At 45.2% G+C, this 23305-nt stretch overlaps 1 protein-coding gene across 3 annotated transcripts in view; it reads right to left on the reverse strand.

Annotated features, from left to right (window-relative positions):
- The window catches only part of ugp2b (UDP-glucose pyrophosphorylase 2b), a 122775-nt gene that overhangs the window by 21195 nt on the left and 78275 nt on the right, over nucleotides 1–23305 (reverse strand). For all 3 annotated transcript variants that reach the window (XM_060933426.1, XM_060933425.1, XM_060933427.1), the window contains exons 4-5: nucleotides 12248–12433; nucleotides 1396–1529 (exon numbers count right to left, since the gene is read on the reverse strand). In XM_060933426.1, coding sequence (XP_060789409.1) covers nucleotides 1396–1529; nucleotides 12248–12433 — 320 coding nt within the window. The remainder of the gene's footprint in view (nucleotides 1–1395; nucleotides 1530–12247; nucleotides 12434–23305) is intronic.

Genomic DNA, 23305 nt, shown 5'->3' on the forward strand with positions numbered 1-23305 from the left:
ATCAAACTAGCAACCTTCTGGTCCCAAAGCTGCTTCCTTTAGGCTTCCGGGGATTTATTCCGGAGTACTGTGCTTTGTACTGCTACAAAATGCATAGCGCTCCCTTAGTTTTGATTCTTTATGCAGTCAAACCTCCGGAGTGCTGCTTTCAGGAGGGAACGTGCTCGTGGATCTGGGCTGTTTAGCCGCTGGTTGCTTATCAGCATCCGTTGTTAGAGATTCAATGGTGTCTTTAAAGGTGGGGTATGAGATTTTTTTCAGGAGTATTTTTTACCATATTGCTTGAAAAGCTCCTCACACCCATGTTGCAAGCAGTACAATAGAAGGTTTGACCCAAAAACGAAATATTTTAATCCAGTCTCCAGTGTAAAATAAAGGAAAAACGCCATCCAATCATATCGAGGTACCACCTCAAAATGATTGGATACTGACACGTCAATCAGACTGAAGCCCGCGAGCAGAGTGTCATACAGAGCGCAGGATTTTCTCAGTGCGCTCCCTCCAAACAACGGGGATTTACACGAAAACGGAAGGAGATATTCACAAAATTCTTTCACAGTGAGTGCCACAAGGATCTCCTGAACACACTGATGTAATTTTTTTTGTCTGTAGTGTAAAAAATGAGGTCACTAGAGCGAGTTAAAAACGAGTGACTTTTCTGCCAAGTTTATAATGGCAGTCTATGTGGCTGGGCGGCTGTGCTCTCTTCACTTTCAGGCTTCTCATTCAAAAACTGCAAGTCCTATCGTGTAGGTAGACACATTGTGTGAATCAGGACAAGTGTGGCTACTACTTTTGAGAAAATTGTGTGTGTGGAGTGAAAATTGGGGCTGAAAACACAGTTTAAATGAGAAAGTTTGAGCTATTTTTCCAAGCTCTCTACACTCTCCACTGGTGTGTAACGCAATAGACACCCATTATAAAGGCTGATTTTCTCAGGCTTTATAAGGGGGAGGAGGGGTGGAGACGCGGGGGGTGAAGCATGGCGAGGGCGGGCGTGTTTCTTTTCAAAATATGGCTTGCGGGAACCGTTATTCCAAAATCTCATACCCCACCTTTAAGTCAGCGGGAAGACCGGGCCAGTTACGCTGGGTGGAGATAAACGGGTTACCGAGCCCAGGGTTTCTGCAACGCGCCAGCGTTTTGCCAAACAAACCCTGTAAGTCATCTGGGTAAACCATGAGACTTGATGGATAGCATTTTTTTTTTTTAAAGCAACTTTCTGCATCGTATTTGTGAAAACATTTGGTCTCTTCAAGCTGAGGTGTCAGATGTCAGTCTATATCAGTAATGGAAATGGAAAGAACCTAAACCTGACCCGTTGTCATGGTGACAAAGTGGCGCCCTCGGGCGTAACTGGTTCTTTGTTTGTGATCATGAGGTGTGTGTGTGTACCTGCTCTGATTGAAGGTGTGTATCTTGACCCGGTGGTGTGTGTATTTCTGCAGGATCTTCCTGGTGTCCTCGTCAGTGTTGAATGAGTTCATTAGGACCAACGGGACGTCCGTGTTGTACGTCTTGTTCAGGTGCTAGAGGTAAAAAAAAAAAAAAAAAAAATTAAAAAAAATTCACACATTTTGGAGGTTAATGCATACGAATATCGCACATCACAGCCGTGTTCCTGTTATCGCATGACCAGCCACGGCAGCTAAACAACACGTGAACACGCTCTCTGCAAACAAACAAATATACTTCCCTTCCTGAAGGCATGATTTTGTAGAACTATTAAGAAATTCACCAGTTGATTTTTTTTTTTTTAAACAGTCTCGTCACTCTGTTAAGAAATAACTGAGTCGTCCACCTTATTATTATTATTATTATTATTATTATACATGATGTCACAATTTGCGTCATTATAGATATTTTCTGCATTACTGATGACTAGCTGTTTTTATTTCTGATCAAATATGCATCATGTTCAATAAAAACAGATGCACCACAGTCTAGATATGAATCAGAAACACAGTAACAGATCTCATCAAGGGAAGAAAGAAATAAAAAACCTTCATAATTCAGCGACTAGTTTAACAGCTCTGCTTCTGTAGGATTAGAAACTAACAACTGGAAACAAATGTCTGATCTGTTCGGAGTCTGTAGCACTAATCAAGAGTGTTAACGTGAGGCGCAACGAAGATATGAAACGGAACCGCTTCAAAATGTCACACTTTAAATAATACCTATACACCGTCATTTAGTTCCTTATCAAACTTTTGGAAGCGAAGAATTTTTTTTTTGTAGCATGTGTGTTTTTGTTGAATAAAATATAAGAAATCTTGCCTAATACAAGAGCATTTTAAATATCTTAATAATATTTCATGAACTGGCCAACATCAAGTACTGATCCAAAACCATGAAGAATATAATGATTCAGCCAATTAGAGCTGGGTTACTTCTGCCTCTGGCAAAGTCATATGCATTCCGCTGTCTAAACAGCACAATTACAGCTCAGAAAAACTAAGATTACCGAGCCTGATAAAAAAATAAAAACACAATTATATGATTTCTTCATCGATTCAAATCATAAATTTGTACTGAGATACACAACACAGAGAATGAGGATGTGTGTTTTATCTCTGGAAGAACGCAAGAACAAAAACCCAGCCTATAAATTGAAAGCTTTTGCCCACCAGAACAAATCAATTTATTTACTGGATTACAAAAGAGGCATTTAAGGAGAAGGGGAGAAAAAAAAAAACAAACACCCACACGGATTTGGCTTTGTGAGTAGTAATTCTGAAAATGGTTTGAGGTTTAAATATCTGCCAGAGGATGATTGGACATGTCCACAGAGCTTTCTGATTCTCTGCTGGAAATGTTTACAGCATACAATAGAGGAAAGAAGTTGTTTTAGATTCATGAAGGAAATTTTAGATCATTACGACCCATGCGTAAATCACCACAGAGTACTGGATATGTATATATATTTATGTAAATTTGTACAGTATGCACCTCAAGGACTTTTTATTTTAAAAATGGCTTCTGACTGATGAGGTTCTAACGCTGCATTCCTAAATCTCAACACTCCTCCCTAGTTACACTATGCATGAATATTTATAAACCAGAAATGTGTATTTTCATATTCGGGGTTTTTTCCCCCCCTTGAGATGTTCCCAGGGGATTTATTTGAAAGAATGAATCTCCAAACTCACAGATAAGCTTAGATTTATAGGATTCTCTCTTTTAATTAAAAATAAATAAATAAACTTATTGAAAAGCCAATGTGATTTACAACGTGGACTTAATCTGCTCAAAATGTCCGTCTCTGCTGAGGTTATTACTGCGTCCTAATTATTTTATGAGATTAAGAGATCTGTTAATAAGAAACCAATCAGACAGAAGCAGCTCATTAAGGCAGATTTTATTGGCCAATATTAATGTCACAAAGCGTCACTAATGTACATTTGTTCAGGAAGCTTCATGAGATATAAATTTAAAAAAGTTCAGTACTTCAGATTTCTGCCAGTTTAAATATCAGAACTCTAAATGTCACAAGCTCAGAGTAGGTGAGAGAGAGACACAGACACACAGAGCATCTCAGACTGGAGCTGTAGAGCGGAATCAGGTCAGTATTGGTAAACAGTAACGGCTCATATGAGAGCGAGAGCAAAAGAGAGACACAGACAACAAGAGACAGGAGGAGGAGACAGGCAGAGCAAAAGAGACAGACAACAAAAGAGAGACCGCAAGAGAGCAGATGGACAGACAGAGCAAAGGCACGAGAGAGAGAGAGAGAGACAGAGCAAAGGCACGACAGACAGAGCAAAGGCACGAGAGAGAGAGAGACAGACAGAGAAAAGGCACGAGAGAGAGAGAGAGACAAAGGCACGAGAGAGAGAAAGACAGACAGAGCAAAGGCACGAGAGAGAGACAAAGGCACGAGAGAGACAAACGCATGACAGACAGAGCAAAGGCACGAGAGAGAGAAAGACAAACAGAGCAAAGGCACGAGAGAGAGAGACAAAGGCACGAGAGAGAGAAAGACAGACAGAGCAAAGGCACGAGAGAGAGACAGACAGACAGAGCAAAGGCGAGAGAGAGAGAGAGAGAGACAGACAGAGCAAAGGCACGAGAGAGAGAGACAAAGGCACGAGAGAGAGACAGACAGACAGAGCAAAGGCACGAGAGAGAGACAGACAGACAGAGCAAAGGCACAAGAGAGAGACAGACAGAGCAAGAGACATAACAAAAGAGAGACCGTAAGAGAGCAGATGGACAGACAGAGCAAAGGCACGAGAGACAGACAGAGCAAGAGACATACAACAAAAGAGACCACAAGAGAGCAGATGGACACACAGAGCAAAGGCACACGAGAGAGAGAGAGAGACACAAAGGCACGAGAGAGAGACACACAAAGGCACAAGAGAGAGAGAGACAAAGGCGCGAGAGAGAGAGAGAGACAAAGGCGCGAGAGAGAGAGAGAGACAAAGGCGCGAGAGAGAGAGACAGACAAAGGCGCGCGAGAGAGAGACAGACAAAGGCGCGCGAGAGAGAGACAGACAAAGGCGCGCGAGAGAGAGACAGACAAAGGCGCGCGAGAGAGAGACAGACAAAGGCGCGCGAGAGAGAGACAGACAAAGGCGCGAGAGAGAGACAGACAAAGGCGCGAGAGAGAGAGACAGACAAAGGCGCGAGAGAGAGACAGACAAAGGCGCGAGAGAGAGACAGACAAAGGCGCGAGAGAGACAGACAAAGGCGCGAGAGAGACAGACAAAGGCGCGAGAGAGACAGACAAAGGCGCGAGAGAGAGAGCAAAGGCGCGAGAGAGAGAGCAAAGGCACGAGAGAGAGAGAGCGCAAAGGCACGAGAGAGAGAGAGAGCAAAGGCACGAGAGAGAGAGAGAGCAAAGGCACGAGAGAGAGAGAGAGCAAAGGCACGAGAGAGACAGAGCAAAGGCACGAGAGAGACAGAGCAAAGGCACGAGAGAGACAGACAAAGGCACGAGAGAGAGCAAAGGCACGAGAGAGAGAGAGAGCAAAGGCACGAGAGAGAGAGAGAGCAAAGGCACGAGAGAGAGAGAGAGCAAAGGCACGAGAGAGAGAGAGAGCAAAGGCACGAGAGAGAGAGAGAGCAAAGGCACGAGAGAGAGAGAGAGCAAAGGCACGAGAGAGAGAGAGAGCAAAGGCACGAGAGAGAGAGAGAGCAAAGGCACGAGAGAGAGAGAGAGCAAAGGCACGAGAGAGAGAGAGCAAAGGCACGAGAGAGAGAGAGAGAGCAAAGGCACGAGAGAGAGAGAGAGAGCAAAGGCACGAGAGAGAGAGAGAGAGCAAAGGCACGAGAGAGAGAGAGAGCAAAGGCACGAGAGAGAGAGAGAGAGCAAAGGCACGAGAGAGAGAGAGAGAGCAAAGGCACGAGAGAGAGAGAGAGCAAAGGCACGAGAGAGAGACAGAGCAAAGGCACGAGAGAGAGAGCGAGCAAAGGCACGAGAGAGAGCAAAGGCACGAGAGAGAGAGAGAGCAAAGGCACGAGAGAGAGAGAGAGAGCAAAGGCACGAGAGAGAGAGAGAGCAAAGGCACGAGAGAGAGAGAGAGCAAAGGCACGAGAGAGAGAGAGCTGTGACACAGGGAGTTGAGTGTTCCAGGTGTGTAGCTGGACCTCAGAAATGAATATCCTCCTCTTTCTACCGCTCACTTACAGTGAGGAACAGAGCAGGCTGTGTTCTATCCGTCTCCCTTTCCTCTAGCGTCTCTCTCAACACTGCCCTTTCTGTCTCTCTCTCTCTCTCACACACACACCTCCATCTCTCCTTCCTCGACACCTATCTGTCCCTCTCTACACTGCTCTTTCTGCCTCTCTCTCTCTCTCTCTCTCTCCCCAGCCCAGTTTCTGTCGACCTTTGGCTGTGCTTACTCTCAAATACCCCTGTGTTCCTCGAACTCTTGGCTGATGTTTCTCCCTGAATATAATAATGTTCTCGTGCTGAATCTCTCACTGCTCCAGCAGGAGGAGGAGGAGAGAAACAGAGCTGATCTCAAACACCGGGCTTGTGGGTGCAGCTCAGTATTTAGTCCGTATGGCTCTGTTCGAGGATCCGTCACTGATGGACTGTTTTAGACTACATTAGTCTGGAAAAACAGATTTTCACTGACATCAGAGCGCGCGCACACACACACACACACACCTGATTCTCTCTCCTTTAAGGCAAATGTTACGTTTCTGCACTGAAAGCACTCTCTCATTTCCATGCACATAATGTGCTGAGACTGGGGTGACCGAGGCGCGTGTGTGTGTGTGTGTGTGTGTGTGTGTGTGTGTGAGAGAGAGAGAGATGATGATTTAGAGTTCTGTGCTACATTCAAGGACAGCAGCACTGTTCAGGAACTTTACAAAACCACAGCTTTGCACTTCTCTAATACGAGGTCAATTTACAAACACGAGTCAGCTTTGTAAACTCAGTGCCGTTTAATTCACTTAGACATTTTATCTCTTATAGGAGTGTGTATTATTATTATTCCATAAAAGCATGTTGTGACGGGGGTCGGCAAAACGCACTCGGAGCCCCGACCGTCCCCGAGCACGTCGCACAGCGTCGGCAACACAGGGGTCGGCAAAACGCACTCGGAGCCCCGACCGTCCCCGAGCACGTCGCACAGCGTCGGCAACACAGGGGTCGGCAAAACGCACTCGGAGCCCCGACCGTCCCCGAGCACGTCGCACAGCGTCGGCAACACAGGGGTCGGCAAAACGCACTCGGAGCCCCGACCGTCCCCGAGCACGTCGCACAGCGTCGGCAAAACACACTCAGAGCCCCGACCGTCCCCGAGCACGTCGCACAGCGTCGGCAACACAGGGGTCGGCAAAACGCACTCGGAGCCCCGACCGTCCCCGAGCACGTCGCACAGCGTCGGCAAAACACACTCAGAGCCCCGACCGTCCCCGAGCACGTCGCACAGCGTTGGCCAAACGGGGGTCGGCAAAATGCACTCGGAGCCCCGACCGTCCCCGAGCACGTCGCACAGCGTCGGCAACACGGGGGTCGGCAAAACACAGTCAGAGCCCCGACCGTCCCCAAGCACGTCGCACAGCGTCGGCAACACACACTCGGAGCCCCGACCGTCCCCGAGCACGTCGCACAGCGTCGGCAAAACGGGGGTCGGCAAAACACACTCGGAGCCCCGACCGTCCCCGGGCAGCGTCGGCAAAATGGGGGTCGGCAAAACGCGCTCGGAGCCCCGACTGTCCCCGGGCAGTGTCGGTAACATGGGGGTCGGTAAAACGCGCTCGGAGCCCCGACCATCCCCGAGCACGTCGCACAGCGTCGGTAAAACGCACTCGGAGCCCCGACCGTCCCCGAGCACGTCGCACAGCGTCGGTAAAACGCACTCGGAGCCCCGACCGTCCCCGAGCACGTCGCACAGTGTCGGTAACACGGGGGTCGGTAAAACGCTCTCGGAGCCCCGACCGTCCCCGAGCACGTCGCACAGCGTCGGTAAAACGCGCTCGGAGCCCCGACCGTCCCCGAGCACGTCGCACAGCGTTGGTAAAACACGCTCAGAGCCCCGACCGTCCCCGAGCACGTCGCACAGCGTCGGTAACACGGGGTCGGTAAAACGCGCTCGGAGCCACGACCGTCCCCGAGCACGTCGCACAGCGTCGGTAAAACACGCTCGGAGCCCCGACCGTCCCCGAGCACGTCGCACAGCGTCGGTAACACGGGGTCGGTAAAACGCGCTCGGAGCCACGACCGTCCCCGAGCACGTCGCACAGCGTCGGTAACACGGGGGTCGGTAAAACGCTCTCGGAGCCCCGACCGTCCCTGAGCACGTCGCACAGCGTAGGTAACACGGGGGTCGATAAAACGCACTCGGAGCCACGACCGTCCCCGAGCACGTCGCACAGCGTCGGTAACACGGGGGTCGGTAAAACGCTCTCGGAGCCCCGACCGTCCCTGAGCACGTCGCACAGCGTCGGTAACACGGGGTCGGTAAAACGTGCTCGGAGCCACGACCGTCCCCGAGCACGTCGCACAGCGTCGGTAACACGGGGGTCGGTAAAACGCTCTCGGAGCCCCGACCGTCCCTGAGCACGTCGCACAGCGTCGGTAACACGGGGGTCGGTAAAACGCACTCGGAGCCACGACCGTCCCCGAGCACGTTGCACAGTGTGTGAATGTATAATGAAAACCACGCTGTCATTCTATGTTTGGTCCATAAATCAATGGGAAAATTCGAATTCCTTCACTGGTGTTTGTTTCCAGACTCCTCTCGCCTCTGTTCAATTGTAAATGAAGTTGTGTGTTGAAGTGAAGGATAAAGCGAATCCTAATACCTCTTTTGAATAACTTCATGCTCAAATAACCTTCAGTACGCTTAAACTTTTAACTTGATGATGCACAGGGAGCCCAAAATCAAGTCTCTTATCAGAGGCTGGAGTGGAGCCTAAATTTTAGATGTAATAGAGAGGCCTCACTGTATCTGTACAAATATTTGAATCGTGCCAGTTTGGTTGGTGTAAACCTGTATTAAGTCCACTGTGATAAGTCGGTAACTCAAGAAAAAAAAAATTGGAGAATATTTTTCAGAACCCAGCAGTATTGTATTAACTGATCCGCACATGATTTGCCGCGTTCCTAGTTATCCTTAAAACAGTAATTTATTTAATATTATACCACAGCACTACTGAATCCCCAACTCTGATTGATCAGACGAGGGGGGAGGGGAAAAATGCCGTTCTTGGAAAATAATCAACTAACTTCGGAGTAACTCGGTTTCACATCTGTTGATTATTTTCCTACCCCAGCACACCTCATGGAATATTCTCACTACTGCCGATCTCACACACTCAGCCTGGACCCAGCGATTCCTAATCCTACGTCGAGACTCTATCATGATGGAAAATCACACACTGGCGTGACTGTGGAGGAAATTAACGTGTCCTGTGAGGATCACTGGCGTGATGATTAGCATCAGCGTTCTGGTCATGGCAACAAAACAGCGTGCACACAGCATCAAGAGCTGAATTCATTCTGTCGAGAAGAGTTGTGTGTTTATGATTAACCAACACTCTGGCTTAAAGCTTCGTGGACCCCTGGCCATCACTACCATGTGGTTCTGGTTCCCTCTGCCACAAAAAGTTGGAAGCACAGGGCGTCTTTGGATACTGTAGGATTGTAAAATTTCCCTTCAGCAGAACCGAGAGGCCCAAATCTGTTCCAGCAGGACGAGAGAGTGCTCCATGAAGACATGGTGTGGAAGAGCTCGAGTGTCCTGCACAGAACCCCAGACATCACTCCTCACCTACCATCAGTACCTGATCTCATTAATGCTCGTGAACGCACAGCCACGCCCCATAACCTAGTGGAAACCCTTCCCAGAAGAGCAGGAGGAGGTCATTAAAACAGAAAAGGTTGTGTCAGGGAACGAAGGATGAACTGAATCAGCGTCGAGTCGAGTCTGAGAACAAGACTCCACCCACACCAAGGCTGTCGCTACCTTTATGTAAAAGCAACTGTGTTGGACTGACGTTCCTGCTCGACTGCCCTGTATTAGTTAACAGGCTACAGATAAAAAGCTTGTTCGTCGCTCAGCAAGCCCCGCCCACTATCAACAGGGCAAATAACATGACAGAGGGTTAACACTAGCTACTTCATCGCTTAGCAAGCCACGCTATCAACAGAGCAATGAACATAGCATGTCACTTCCTTCTCTGGGTGGAGTTTTGCCAAATGACTATTGAAGTTCGAGGTTGTCTCCGTCGTCTCCTCGATAGTTCTCTACATACGGGACACACGGCAGTGCATCGTTTTCCCACTGCACGACAAGTCTGTATAAGCAAAGCGGACAATCCTAGGGGCTTCTCTCTAGGCATTTTAGCGCTATTAACATTAGTTTGTTCCTCAACATGACGAACGTGCATTCTCTTGCACAAAATTAATGTAGATATAAGTATCTTATGCCAAATTATTATGGCATGTTACAAAGAAAAAAAAATCGGAGTCCTTAAAATTAGGGCACGAGTCGGACTCGAGTACTCCAAGCCCGAACTGAATCCAGCGTGCGTTCGCAGGTGAACTCAGGACGAGCACGGAGCTATTCTCAACTGTTAGGAGGAGTGTGAAGGAAAATTGATTCCAATTGGAAAAATCAGTCCAACAACTTACGACACAGCCGCATCAACTTACAAGCCAAGATTTGTTTTTAAATTTAAAAAAAAAAAAAAAAACCAGGCACTGCCATCATGTTCGCAAGAAAGCTCAAACTTCTTTCAAAGCTACTGTTTCAGCTACAAGCAGTCATTCCGTCATCAGACACGCTCTTCAAGTGAACATCTCATTATCTCTAGCCGCTTTATCCTTCTACAGGGTCGCAGGCAAGCTGGAGCCTATCCCAGCTGACTACGGGCGAAAGGCGGGGTACACCCTGGACAAGTCGCCAGGTCATCACAGGGCTGACACATAGACACAGACAACCATTCACACTCACATTCACACCTACGCTCAATTTAGAGTCACCAGTTAACCTAACCTGCATGTCTTTGGACTGTGGGGGAAACCGGAGCACCCGGAGGAAACCCACGCGGACACGGGGAGAACATGCAAACTCCACACAGAAAGGCCCTCGCCGGCCACGGGGCTCGAACCCGGACCTTCTTGCTGTGAGGCGACAGCGCTAACCACTACACCACCGTGCCGCCCACAAGTGAACATGACCAAAAAATAAATAAATAAATGTGTCCGATAACGGAATCCAGGGACACATGTCGGCCCGGGGGCATTTTGAGTTATTGACAGATTCAGAAAGTACAGTTTCTAAGCTTTCCAATAATGCCTTCCATGTGGAGATCTGATAATATTTGAAGAATGTGTGGCCTTTTGAAAGTGTATACTTCTTAAAACAGAAAAGGGAGAAAATCGCCCTCAAAGTTTTCCATCTCAGCTACTCTGGGTGTAGGGCGAGCACATAATGGTGCTCATTTGCATGACATTAAGGAAAGCCCTACCCCCTACTAGCTAGCACGATGCCACTTTCATGTAAACAAAGATCACCACGTCAATTTTCCTTCCATGAAAAGTATGCCCAAAACAATTACAAAGTACAAAAATAAGTCCTAAAGTATACTTTAACGTTCTGTGGTTGAAAAATTACTCACACCGTAAGAAAAAGATAGCACGATGATGACACAACTAACACAACGCTAGTTTCATGTAAAGCCTCGGTCACAACCGGCCGTACAGTACGCGCTCCTACGGCCGGTCTACATACAAAAAACGCACGGAGGGCGCGCGTGTGGCGTGCTGATTTTCGAGCCGTAGACCGGCCGCAGAGATTCGTTGTCATGTCAAACAAACTCTACAGGCGCTTACTTTTTTTTCAGGTTGCAAGACAAACTTACGGCCAACGTGCGTCTTTCTCCGTGAACAAAAAAAAAAAAAAAAAACACGCAGCGATTTGGGAAACACCAAAAATCGCACGGCCAAAAAATCGTATGTCCGGTTGTGACCTAGGCTTAACCAAACCACAACACTCTCCGTTACATGCAAAAATAACCACACAGCCTTAGATTAATAAACTTAGCCCATCAGAAAGAGAAACGGCGCCTTGCACACACCAATGCCTCCGATGGAATGTAATCCTAGAACGGTCTGTGCATCATCCGATCATTCAAGTATTCCATTCAATCTGGAAAACGAGGTTGCGTTTTTTTTTTGCTAGAAATGGTTATCTCCGATGTAAATACCGTGCGTCTGTTTGCTTCGCGGTGTTTCAGCTCCTCTGCGCTCTGTTTAGCTCGCTCATTCCATAATGAAATTACACGCCTGTATGCAGCTTAAGTAGCCACGAGCTCAGCTCGTATCATACAGCTGATTCACGGAAAAAAAAAGACTTAAATCATCATGTGAATGGCCCATATGGTAATTTACCAACACCCCCCAGCAGGCTACAGTCCTGACAAAAACGAGACAATTTGCAGCAAAAAAATGTATGCTTTTCCAACAAAACAATCTATTATCTGAAATACTGATTGCATTCTTCAAGATCTCAACTTGCACATGATGGAAAAAAACAAAAATCACAAATTTCGAAAAAAAAAAAAATGCTTCTTTTGCGATTATCTCTGATTCGTTTCCGCCGACATGTGTCCCTGGATTCGGTGAGGGGTCACAAATGTTGCTCGTCTTTCCTGAGAAATCATAAAAGGACAAAATCCTCCGTCTTGAAGACTGACTGTGGTGGAGAACTCAAATTTATCTGAACTTCCGAACTGTGAATGCGCATCGAGATTCACACCCACTACACCCTTGGGGTCTTACCTCAATTTGCTGTACAGTCAGGTCCAGGAACGTGTTTTCGTTTCGGACGCTGATGAGACTTTTTGGCCCTTTGCAGCCCATACTGGTGCCCAGACCTCCATTCAGCTTCACCACCACCAGCTTGTTCAAGCTGTCGGCTACGCTCTCGGGTAAACCCTTCTCTTTGATTTTCTCATACGGCTGGATCTGAAAAGAAAAGAAAAAACAGTAGTTAGTTTAAAAAAAAAAAAAAAAACACTTGATTTTTGCGACCGTAGGATATTCGTACCTACGTACAAACGACATCCGTGTAGCACCACAGGGAACTTGATTGCCAGTGCAAGGCAATGCATCTCAAAACACTGGACAACAAAATTTGTATCAAAGATAGATGGGTTTTCATCCGGCACTCGCTTTTAAATTTGCTTTTATATTTAAAAAAAAAAAAACATTTTACACTCTTCAGGAGCTCTACTTGTCAGCAGTGCCAAAATATACAGTGCTGTGCAAAAGTCCTAGGCACGTGTAAAGAAATACCGTAGACCAAAAATGGAATGTTTCAACATTTAAAAAAAAAAACGAAAACCATAATCAGGAAGCCATAATAAATGAAACAAAGTCAATATTTGGCGTGAGACGACCCTTTGCTTAAATAAAAAAAAAAAAAAAAAAAAAGTCGTCTCAGATCCAGTGAGTGCGGTTTTATGCGGAAACGAGCTGTAGGTTTTTCTGAGCATCTTACAGAACCAGCCACAGTTCTTCTGGACACTGTCACACTCGCTTCTTCGTTTTGCACCAAAACTTTTGCAGTCGCCTTCATTATGGTTTCTTTCTTCATCTGAAAAGTGCTCTCTTATGTAATATGTTGCTCAGATACAAACTCCCCCCCCACCGCAATATTTAATTTTATGCTGGATAACGAACGAACGGTTGGAACTCTAAAATGTTTTTGTACTGACTCGATAATGTAAACGTCATAAAATAGAAATCTAAAAGTTTGTAGAAAAAAAAAAAAAAAAAGGATGCTCAAGACCAAGATCCGAGAAGAGAACTAGCAACGTTGTGGGACATCAAGACAGCTGTTGCACCAGTGGTGATCGGAGCGCTCGGTATGGTTACAGGAAACCTGCCGAAACATCGGAGTCCACCAAGGTGAACCATAAAGGTCAACTGGTGCAGAAGGCAGCGCTCCTTAGAACAGCATGACCACTTACTTACTTAGAAAAGCACTCGAGGCCTGAGGTTATGGGACGTGACTTGCTTTCATGCAGGGCTTAAATTAATGACCAGTGAGATATTCTTTAAAGTGCTGATGACACGTTTTTGGCATCTTTGGCGATGTTTTATAACATAAAAAGTAATTCCCGATGATCCATATATTAATTTACGAAGGCGCCTATTTTACAAGTTATGATAAAAAACGCGGCTATCTGGGCAAATTTGACGGGGCTGCAGCACCCAGGAGACGAAAGAGGAGGAGGAGCTATACGACGTCAGCGAAAGAACCTTCCTCCTAACTTACCAGTTTGTTGTTGATGCGGCAGGTGTTCAGTTTGTCATTATTAGTATTATTATACAGTTATTATGCCTTCGTGTTGTGTTGCCGGCTTTTGCTCCAAAACCCACAAGGATGGAGTAAGTTTATTCAAGTTTCCCAGAGATCCCGAGCTGCATGCGAAGTGGGTGAAGCAAGTCAGGCGCACTCGTGACAAGTGGGAGCCCTCACCAACATCCGTCCTGTGCTCTGAACACTTCGATTTGGATTGTTTTGACACCCTTCCCAGCTTAAAAGAATCTCTTGGGTGTTCAGTTCAGCACAAACGTGTGTTGCTACCATCAGCAGTGCCTACAGTATTCCGGAGGGGGTCTACTAGTAGCTATGCCGGATCCAGCAGTCGCCTGGGACAAGCCGACTCCTCCAATGACAGTCCAACTGTCAGAACATGTGTTGAGAAACGACATAAGATAAAAAGGTACGTAGAGCTATAGAGCGCTCCGACATGATGCTAAAAATAGTAACCATGCGGTCTGCGCGGCCATCTTGGAAGTCACTCGCTCCAGAGCGCTCATGGAGTACACATTCATGATAATCATAAAGTCGGTGTGATATCAGTCATGTATTTGCTTGTGAAAGCTTGCGGCTTTCATGTAACTGCCGCCTAGCAACGAGAGGCAAAGGGTAAAGAGGGTAGGCTATCATAGATTCTATTCGGAAGAGATCAATACATGATTGCTTAAAAATTAGGTATTTTAACAATTTGCATCTGGTTTGTGATTATCGTGACACTTGTGTGTTGTATAGAACTGTACGTCTTATCAGCACATCGAGGATCTTCCACCGGAGGCTTTAGCAAGTACTCGTAGCAACACTACACTTTACCCTTTGCCATGCGTTGTTAGGGAACGGCAGCAAGTAACATCATTGATGACCGACTTCAAGAATATGTAGAAAAAATTTAGAAATTATACTTTCCAAAAGTCATTTGAGCTTAGTGTATTGCATTTCCATTTATATTGTAGGTCCTTGCTGATGTTTTTGCGGAGTATGACGCAGCTGCTGAATCAGAAGCTGCAGAGTTTGTATGTACTAGTTGTGAACATTCACATTATTATCATCAATCTCATTTATTTAAAATCAGATAAAATCATGCCATCATGATCACTGCTTAAAGTACCAGTATTTGGTTGTTGAAGAGCTAGCACTAGAGAGTTCACCGGCGTTTTCATGCGCCATTTCCATTGAGTAGAACAGCCAGTGAACCGCAGCGTGTTCTTCCGCTGACGTCACAACATGGCCGCGAGACACGGACCCAGTTTTCTTGCGCTGTGCAATTAAAAGTTGGATATTCGCGTAACAGCTTCTTTTCACGTAATTATAAAAGAAATCTAACATGTTTGCCATGTTGTATAGTTTATTTAAGAAATTGCATAGTGTCATGTTCGTGTCATCAGCCCTTTAACAGCAATTTTGCCATTCTGTACGTCGGACATATACGAGGCTACTTCAAAAAGTTCTCAGCCTCCTTCATCCACAAAACGTCACAGGAGAAAGATTGTTCTTACATGGGTCAAAAGTGACCCGGCTGAGTTTTTATCTTCTATATCTTTGCAATAAATTAATTCCGTCATTCGGTATTCAAGGTATTCCTCGATTAACTTGTTTTTGATCATCATTAGTGCTGTCAAGCGATTGAAATATTTAATCGCGATTAATGTCGTGACTGGGTGGCACAGTGGTGTAGTGGTTAGCGCTGTCGCCTCACAGCAAGAAGGTCCTGGGTTCGAGCCCCGGGGCCGGCGAGGGCCTTTCTGTGCGGAGTTTGCATGTTCTCCCCGTGTCCGCGTGGGTTTCCTCCGGGTGCTCCGGTTTCCCCCACAGTCCAAAGACATGCAGGTTAGGTTAACTGGTGACTCTAAATTGACCGTAGGTGTGAATGTGAGTGTGACTGGTTGTCTGTGTCTATGTGTCAGCCCTGTGATGACCTGGCGACTTGTCCAGGGTGTACCCCGCCTTTCGCCCGTAGTCAGCTGGGATAGGCTCCAGCTTGCCTGCGACCCTGTAGAACAGGATAAAGCGGCTAGAGATAATGAGATGAGATAATGTCGCGACTGTCATAGTTAACTCGTGATTAATCACAATTGAATCGCACATTTTTGTCACATGAAAAACCATTGTAATTCTCTTATCAGCATAAAAAAGTGAATGGGCTTGCTCACCGTTCGAACTACGGGGGTACACGGGGGATCCAAGATCCCCTGAAACAGACATGAGATCCCTTGAAAACATGATTTGGGAAATGTTAGGGGGTCTCTAAAATATTGGCAAAATGATGTTTATTGACATAGCAATCGTGTGTAACGGGAAGCATTTGCATATCCGAAGTGAGCGCGCGATGGAGATCCGCGCTCTGAGACAAGCGCAAGCACCCCCAAGGGAAAAAAAGGGACCCCCCGAAAATATCGGCATAGTTCGAACACTGGTTGTACCAATGTTTTTTTTTTTTTAATTGCAGAGCATAACACGTCTTGTCACAGCCACTGCAAAGTCGGGCTGGAACCACGGATGGGAAAACGAAACCTAAGCCGAGCACCGTTACTCTTCGGGGGAGGGCAGAGGACTCTGGCTGTGCGGGGTGTGGCATTACAGTCTAACCGCTATCGTTTTTCTAAGCAAAGTCTCTGTTCCAAGTTCCTGGCAGTTTCAAAAGCTTATGAAAAACCTACATCAGGTCACAGAGCGTTAATCTCGCGATAAAAAAATTATCGCCATTAAAATTGAGTCAAGTTAACGCGTTAATAACGCGACATTTTTGACAGCACTAATCATCATGCATCCTTATTTTATTTTTTCCTTTCTTACTTTTTGAATAAAAACCCTTTTTGGATCACTACCCTTCTAATGCACAACATGGGTCAAAAACGACCTGCATTCATTTTCCAGGTTATTTCATGTATGGCTGAGTGTTTCTGTGATATACTTTTGAAATAAATTCATTTTGTCATTTACTTTTCCAAATATGCAGTAAATATCTTGTTTTTGTTTAGCACAAATCATCATTTTTATTTTTCCTTTCTTAAGTTATGAACAAGCACAGCTTTTGTAATTCTACATCAAGTTTACACACATGGGTCAGAACCGACCCGCATGCATTTACTCCAGCGTTTGGTGGGAACTGTGAATTGTGCTTGTGTCAGACATTTCACAGCTCAGCACAGCGCCCTTTGCCCATCTAATACATGCAAGGAATGTTTTTCAATTGTTCTAACATTACCTTAGAGAAAAATTGATTATGTTTAGGTTCCCTTGAGAGTGAGTAGATTACTCATCAGAAAGTTACAAGTAATTACTATTAGCTACCGAGCTGTTGACATATTCTACTTTAGTTAGCTAATTTTATTGTAGTTGGCTTAGCTAACGACATAGTTAATAAATAAATAACTGGCCCCATTCACTGCTAAAAGTACGGAAGCCGAGAGAGGCCCTTCATATAATCCTTTTTTTTATTCACCTTGTTCTCCCGAGATAACGACATAATTAATTCAAGATCTCGAGAAAACAAAATTATTTCATGATCTCGAGTAAACAGCTGAGAAATGGTTCATTCAGGTGCGCCAAGAGACTTGTGATATGCTGACTTTGGGGCTATTTCTCATTCTGTATAGACGCAACTTTGGTCATTAGAATGTCTGGAATAATCGATCACCTAATAAGGCAATATTTTGATCAGGGGTTGACACAGGGAGAGATTGCATTAAAGGACCCATGGCATGGTGGTTTGTTGATGCTTTAAACGGGCTCGTGGAGGTTTCCCGCTTGTTATATCCGCAGCCTTTCTCGAAATGAACCCTCGGCACGTAGATATAGCCTCCTGGGAGAAAGCCCCATTTCAGCGCTTTTCCCAGTGCGTTGTTTTGCTAATGAGAAGCAGGAGGCGGGGAAGGGTAGAGGGTGGGGGCGGGTCTTATTAATATTTATGACATGTAAACGTTTTACCTCTGATTGGCTAACAGCACTGTGACGCTACCTCCAGTGGGTCAGAACAAGCGGATGTGGGTGTCTTACTATGGCGAGAGAGAAGGAACAAACCGCGAAGGGAAAAATACCGCACGCTGACGTCATTAAGGTGCGACGCGAGGAAATAAAATAAATTCAACAAATGTTTGGGTTTTTACTGAACAAACAAACAAATAAAATGAACGAGTGACTTAAAAAGAATGTGGGTGTCTTTGTAAAAACTGTTTTGATTGGCTATTATAACAGAGCATGCTGCATGCTTTTTGGTTTTGTAGCGCAGAGTACCTGGCTAACTGCAGGAAGCGGTTAGCTGCACAGCTAATGTAGCCATTGCAAGGCTAACGTGGCACCGATTTTAAAACACGGCAAAACGACTTAACAGTTATACACTTACTTGTTCGCTGTTTGTGGCTGATGCGGCAGGGATGCTTGGTACGGACCCAGGCTTCAGTGACAGTTGATGTGCAAAACCTGCCCTGTACTGTCCCAAGTTGTGGAAACATTCATCAGGAAAATGCTTCCGACAAACATACACCGTCTTAGGTAGACTCGACGGCGTATTATTGGAGTAAATAAAATTAAGCCACTGCGTCTTCAGGGGCTCTCCTGTCGGCAGGAAAAACAGACTCTTTTCTGTGTTGTCACATCCATGTACAGCGCAACTTCCATGTTTGGTGGCAACTTTTGAGCTGGGCGGGGCAATCCATACAGTGGGTGGGAATCCAGAGGGGGGGGCGTGGGGATCATCTCCCTTGCTGACGTAGGCAAGGGAAGAGTTTATCAACGCGCCGTTTTGACGCGCCATTCTCAAATGCTGGGCATAGTTTGGTTTACACATTATGAAATTTCTAGCCACTGTGGCGACTTAAGAAGGTCAGAGGAACTCATTTTAACGTTAAAAAACCTCAAAGTGGGGGCGTCATGGCTCAGGTGGTTAAGGCGCCATACCATGAATGCGGGCGACCCGGGTTCGATTCCGGCCCGAGGTCATTTCCCGATCCCTTCCCGTCTCTCTCTCCCGCTCATTTCCTGTCTCTACACTGTCCTATCCAATAAAGGTGCAAAAAGCCCAAAAAAATATCTTAAAAAAAAAACCTCAAAGTGAAAATTTCATGCCATGGGAGTAATAAGGGATAATTTCAAAATTAGTCCGCGGCACCTCTGCAGAAGACTGGCCCGGCTTCGTCTCTACCGACGGAGATACAGTGATCCAGCTGACATGATGAAATAATTGTTTTGTTTTCTCGAGATCACGGACTAACGGTTTTGTTTTCTCGAGATGTCGAAATAGTTGTGTTGTTTTCTCGAGATCCTGAATTAATTATGTCGTTATCTCGGGATAACAAGGTGAATAAAAAAAAGATTATATGAAGGGCCTCTCTCGGCTTCCATACTAAAGTAATTACTTGAAACAAATTATTATTATTATAGTATCAAGACATTTACACTACCGTTCAAAAGTTTGGGGTCACTTTGAAACGTCCTTATTTTTGAAAGAAAAGCACTGTTCTTATCAATGAAGATCACTTTAAACTAATCAGAAATCCACTCTATACATTGCTAATGTGCTAAATGACTATTCTAGCTGCAAATGTGTGGTTTTTGGTGCAATATCTCCATAGGTGTATAGAGGCCCATTTCCAGCAACTCTCACTCCAGTGTTCTAATGGTACAATGTGTTTGCTCATTGCCTCAGGAGGCTAATGGAGGATTAGAAAACCCTTGTACAATCATGTTAGCACAGCTGAAAACAGTTGAGCTCTTTAGAGAAGCTATAAAACTGACCTTCCTTTGAGCAGATTGAGTTTCTGGAGCATCACATTTGTGGGGTCGATTAAATGCTCAAAATGGCCAGAAAAATGTCTCGACTATATTTTCTATTCATTTTACAACTTATGGTGGGAAATAAAAGTGTGACTTTTCATGGAAAACACAAAATTGTCTGGGTGACCCCAAACTTTTGAACGGTAGTGTAATTTTAAATCACACTTGGATGACCCATGTGTAGTAATATAAAAAGTCTTTTTGTTCATAAAGTAGGAAAGAAAAAATTAAATTAATGACTTGCGGTAATTAAAAACAAGATATTTAAAGAATGCTTGGAATATTCCATCATAAAATAAATTGATTTCAAAAGATAGAGCAAAGAAAAACTCAGTCAGCATGAAATAACCTGGAAAATGAATGCGGGTCATGTTGTGCATGTTTTGCATCAAAGGGTTAACTTCAATGCGCTTGGTCCAGCGACGTTTATGTTTCGCTATCCTTTCGCAGAAGGTGGTCACAGCGAGGCTCCAGATCCTCCGACAGCATGGATGACTTCATCAATCAAATACTACTGGACCTTTAAAGCACTGAATGGTCTCGCGCCACAGTACCGGAGTGAACTTCTGGTCCTTTATGACCCGCCACGCCTACTTCGATCACAAGGTGCAGGGGGCAGAGCCTTTTCTTACAAAGCCCCACAGTGATGGAGCAGCCTTCCAAGTAGTGTTCGGGACTCAGACGCAGACTCGGTGTTTAAGTCGAGGCTGAAAACATATCTTTAGTCAAGCCTTTTGTTAGTGTTTTATTAGGCAGCTGGGCCATAGAAGGTTCACGCTGCACGCTGCATGCTGCACACCACACGCTACACGCGTGTAAAGAAAAGTGGACAAACGTAGCATGACTTGCTCTGGGCCATAGAACGGCGTTCACGTTACACGCTGCACACTTCACGCGTGAAGCGTGAAATGAACATGCACACTTTTTTCTAGGCGTGAAGATGGAAATTCCAGTCAATGCATGCGGTCACCGCTGCGCCAGCCAATCAGAACGGGTCTAGGGAGATAACGCTATGCTTTCAGGGGAAAACTTCAGAAAAAATATAATTGAATGGTATAATTGAAAAATAGTTCTTCATCGGGATTGTCAAGCAGATTATAGAATGTTCGGTGAAATTCACCACGGGTTTCTCTCAGAAGGAAGTGTTCTCGGCTCCAAATTCTGTTCCTTTTTCTCTTCCTCTGTCTCAGTAAAAGCAGGATGAGGCAATCGTCGTCATCCGAAGAGTCCGTATTGTTGGTTACTCGGTCAAAGTAGAACAGACGCAACACGTGAACATCCAAGCATGAAGTTTAATGGCCCAGGGTCCGGTTCTTCACGTGAACGTGTAGCGTGTAGCGTGCAGCATGCAGCGTGCAGCGTGAACCTTCTATGGCCCAGCAGCCTTAGGTAAAGGAGTAGATCTAGAGGATCCTCAGGTATAGTTAGCGTGTTCGGTAAACTGGGACGTATGGATGCTGTCGGCCCCCCACTCGCTTGGGTTTGTTGACGGTGTAGTGGCTGCTGTATTATGTCCCGGGGCTCCCTCATGCCTGCATTACCTCCTGGCTCTCCCCTTTTAGTTATGCTGTCGGAGTTAGTTTTACCGGAGTTCCTGCTTGCACTCAGTGAAAAATGTATACTGTTCTTACTCATCAAGGGACATTGGGCAAACCTAACAACCTGTGTTCCCCCCGTCTGTCCCTCAGAGTTCGATCCTGACCTCTTCTGCTCTTCAGACCTGCCTGATCCATCCTGATGCCCTACATCTGGCTGGAGTCTCATCACATCGCTCCTGTAGCGGACGGCCCCATATGGACCATCGAAAGTCGCTCTTGAAAGACTCTTACAGTAATGCTTTTATGTCTGAGGACTACAGTTACCTTGCTAACTTTAGGACTGCGGTTGTCATGAACAGTTTTGCACTCAAGTTTCCATCAAGGATCAGTTGATAACGTCAACAAAACGAACTTTCATGTTAAGACTATAATGAATTTCCTGGTTACACGGTTATACTTTGACTCTACAGGACACTGTTTTCGAAGCAAATTATTTATAAAATCACGCTGTCTGTCATCACCTAGATGAGGCAGGGCTCGACATTAAGGACTTCCCGGGGCAGGCAAGTGAAACATGTCCCCGACATGCCTGACCGGGCAAGTTGGAATGAGCATTTATTATGAACGAGCACCACAAAAATGAGGCTTTTTGACCTTTTATTTCAGTTCTGAAAAGCGTCCTTCACTACGCGTCTGCCATTCTGTCTCGGCTGTTTTCTTCATCTCGGTTTCATTTACTGCTTTGCAAGTTGTTTTATATCCCCCCCCCCGCTGTTGTAGTATGGTACGCGTACTGTTTATAGACCCCTTGCGCATAACATCACGCATCACGTGATAATCACAGCTGGGGTCAGACAGACAGACGCCGTCTTTCATGCAAGCAAGGCTTAATCTGTCTTCAATATGGTTAATATGGTTTTGCGCCGTTTTTGCTTGTTCAAAGAGAGAAACGGCATTACCGTCTCCCCGCTATCAAGAAAAACGTTAACAAATAGGAGGAAACGAGCGGTTAAAGAATACGACGAGAGAAGCTCAGTCTGAAAACTCCAGAGAAATTCACGATTGTGCTTAAGAATCTCGTTTTATTTGTTTTTTTCCTCGCATTCGAGTTAGCTCCTTCACGAAAGTGTTTGATTTTCTTACAGGTGAAGCCGCTTCCTTATTCAACACAGAAAACCCAGATTGGTTTCAAACAACTCGGACATAAAAAACTCAACAAGGAGCGACATGTGCGATAAATCCCGAAAGAACAGAACAGATTCAGAGCAGAGAGAGCTGGAGCTTTGTTTCTGTTATCAGAGGAACACAGTCCTGTGCAAAATATTTATATATCTTTTTTTTTTATTTTTTATATCATCCACCTCTAGGTTTGTGTGTAAAAAAAAAAAAACCAGCACTGCGTCATGACAGACCAGCTGCACGGATTCAGTTACAGGTTGCCAGGTCGGTATAAAACACCCACAACCAAAACACTAAAAAATTTTAAACTCAAAATATTATCCTGTCGGTCATGACGCAGCGCAGGTTTTTTTTTTTTTAAACCTAGAGATGGATGATACCAAAAAGAAAAAAAAAACAATATATAAAATATTCTCAAACAGTACTGCATACATATCAACCTTTGGTCAATCAAACCTGTATAACCAACCTCCAAAATCCGTATTTCCCTTATAAAATCCATATAAGATGCAAATTAAAATAAAATAATTTACCTAAAATTTGAATGATAATTAACAATGATGTATCCCAGTTACTTTTTATTCAATATTAATAACAATAAACCTTCAGAATGAATACAAAGCTCCAATGTTCGACAAAAACACAAAGTGTTATCAGCGTAGTTACGAAGGAAATACTTCGTTGTTTGGAGACAGGTTTCACCGAGCGGCTATTATGCGCGAGACTTCATATTAGCCACAAAGTCAGGAAAATCTGTTCGTAAAATTACGTTATAATGACCAAATACAATGAAAAGTATTTTTCCAGTCTCGCCTGTGAAAGGTAATCCCATGTGATCTCGTTTGGACGGTAAACCTGTTGGTACAGTTAAACGCAGCACACATCTTTATTCTCGGCTACTGTCTAGACGCTATACCAGAGACGGGTGAAGAATCTCCACTTTGCCCCATCCAATATGGCGGCGAGGATGACGTATGATTCTACGCAGAAGGCGGCGTCTATGTTTATATGTCTATGACTTCA

The sequence above is a fragment of the Neoarius graeffei genome, chromosome 11 (assembly GCF_027579695.1).
Source record: "Neoarius graeffei isolate fNeoGra1 chromosome 11, fNeoGra1.pri, whole genome shotgun sequence".
In the NCBI taxonomy this organism is placed as follows: Eukaryota; Metazoa; Chordata; class Actinopteri; order Siluriformes; family Ariidae; genus Neoarius; species Neoarius graeffei.